The 2,342-nt window shown below is 43.2% G+C and overlaps 1 protein-coding gene across 1 annotated transcript in view; it reads left to right on the top strand.

Moving 5' to 3' along the window:
* Positions 1–2,342, top strand: part of LOC109472393 (adventurous-gliding motility protein Z-like) — an 11,866-nt gene extending 9,524 nt beyond the window's left edge. The window contains exons 4-5 of the mRNA XM_019772163.1: positions 347–821; positions 1,871–2,342. Coding sequence (XP_019627722.1) covers positions 347–821; positions 1,871–2,269 — 874 coding nt within the window. The 3' untranslated portion in view covers positions 2,270–2,342. The remainder of the gene's footprint in view (positions 1–346; positions 822–1,870) is intronic.

Raw genomic sequence — 2,342 nt, 5'->3', positions numbered from 1 at the left:
GCCAAACGCCAAGGGTACTTATAACTGGAACAACTTCCAAAATGGTGCCAGAAGGATAACTGACAATTGTTCTGTAACTGACTGCAGCCTACGTGTGGTCCCAAAGAGCATAGCTTTGCATTTATTGACATTGAGAGTCAGTTCATTTGTTTCCAACCATGTCTCAATATTACGAAGATCCGCATTGAGAGCATTGTTTACATCTGTGACTGTCTTGGACGCATAGAAGAGAGCAGTATAAGGCTAATGTACAGTTACCAACGTTAACAGCTTACTAACTGCTAAACACAACAGACTTTTCCTTCAATGTGTCCCAACGTTCAATAAAATATTCAATTTATTTCAGATGGTTAGAAATTGACGGAACAACTTCACGGACTCTCCAGACAAAACTGGAGCAGATAGAAGAGATCCAGGCCGTCTTGGAGAGGAAACTCGGTTACGTCATACACAGCATCAAACGTAAGGAAGAAAAACTTCAGCGAGGCAGTGAACAAGTTCAGATGCTTCTCAAGCGAGAAGACCGATCCAACGAACTGACATTTCAGCTGTACGGTGTGGACAAGACTATTAACTCCCTCCAGCGGAGGCTGCGTGAATTGCAAGTCGAGAAGGACTACGTCAGAAAACACTTGAGAAAAAGAGCGGACAAGGAGAGCGAGGAATATCAGACGTACAGACTGAAGTACATTCAGACCAGGCTACAGTCAAAGGTAGTAGACAGAGAGTTATCCACTAAGCAGTACCAGCGGACTATTCTAGAGGAGGACATGCATGTGGAGCTGGAGTGCAAACCCAGTCTCATCAGGTTTGCTGACAAGGTATGTACAACTTTACTGTTAAGCCCGTCACACATTCAGACATTGTGGGGTCGTGTGGCGTAGCGACACAGGGCTCGCCTCGGAACCCAGCTGCAGAAGTCCCGAGTTCGAGTCCTGACATGCCGCCGATTTTGTGCCCTCGAGAAAGGCAATTTACACGACTTTCCTGACTTCACTCAGGTGAAAATGAGTATTGTATTGTCCCCTTGTGTTGGTGGCGGCATTAATATAAGTTTAAAAAAAAACTTGAGTGTGCTGTCACCACGTCATGTGAATAAAATACATATGTTAGAATATATAAAAAAAAGAAGAAAAACATTCAGAACATCGAGAAAAGGTTGGCCAGATGTAGGCCACACCTACCTTTCTCTACAAATCGAATCGAATTTGAGTCAAATTTCACCCTGGAATATGTTCCAAAAATTACTCCCGAACACAAGCCAACCACGGTAATGGTGTTGTACACATTGTCAATCTGATGGCGTTAATTTGTACCAAATTTTAGGTGCTGTTTAAATGAATGAACGATGGAATCATGATCTTAATAAAATAGGCTGGGCCTCATCATATAAACGTATGATTATCACACCATCCCGTATAAGGCCACAGCAAGTAAATTTTATGGATGACATCCTCCGCAGACTCCAAAGCTAATGCGAGCGGGCGAAAAAACAATGCGGGCCGAAAAAAACAATGTTTCTATATTAAATTTAGACTCAATCATGGTACAGATGGTTTTGATTCAATGGGAACATCACATATACACAGCCAGCATCACATATCACTGTATCAAAGTAAGAAACAAAACATTAATTCAGAGACTTTTCTTCTCTCTTCATAGTTATCTACCATCCACCTTCCAGCATGTCAACAGACATCTTTGCCCATTTTCGGCATTTTGACCACTGTCAGAGGGCAACAAAATTTCTTTTTTTTTCCAAAATCAGGCGAAAATTAATGCGCGTGCTGATGTCATCCATAAAAATTACTTGCTGTGGCCTAACGTTACATTGCACTGAAATGACATGATTCTGTACATTTCCTTCCAGGAGCAAGAGAAGTGTGAAAAGTTGGAGCAGGAGCTGGAGAGGGACCGAGCCGAGAAGAGAAAAATCGAAGTTGCGCTCGTCCCGCTTAAGAGCGAAAGAACTCGACTTAAGTCTGAAGCTGACCAACAAAAGTTGAACAGTTTTCCACAAGAACAAAGAAGAAGAGTGCTTCGGTTTCGGGAGACAGAGTCGGATGACATCAAGGTGTATACACAGAGGGTCCGGGAAACACAGCAGGACGAGATACAGAGAGAGCGGGACAGACTGGCGCACATAGGCAGGCAGACTGGGAGGGCCTCCGGGAGGTACAGTTTCGGGGAAGCGGCAGTGGCAGATTTAAGAAACAGGTTCTTTCTAACGGATGGTTATGACTCAGAGACGGACAGCTTCTTGTATTAGAGAATAAGTCATGTTGTTATGTTTACGGAAGGAAAACATATTGTTTTTGCTCAGTTTTTTCCTCTTCTTCTCC

This window comes from Branchiostoma belcheri, unplaced genomic scaffold, assembly GCF_001625305.1.
Source record: "Branchiostoma belcheri isolate BF01 breed outbred unplaced genomic scaffold, Haploidv18h27 scaffold271, whole genome shotgun sequence".
Classification (NCBI taxonomy): domain Eukaryota; kingdom Metazoa; phylum Chordata; class Leptocardii; order Amphioxiformes; family Branchiostomatidae; genus Branchiostoma; species Branchiostoma belcheri.
The sequence above is the reverse complement of the archived record's forward strand: the minus strand, read 5'-3'. Positions and strand labels throughout refer to the sequence as shown.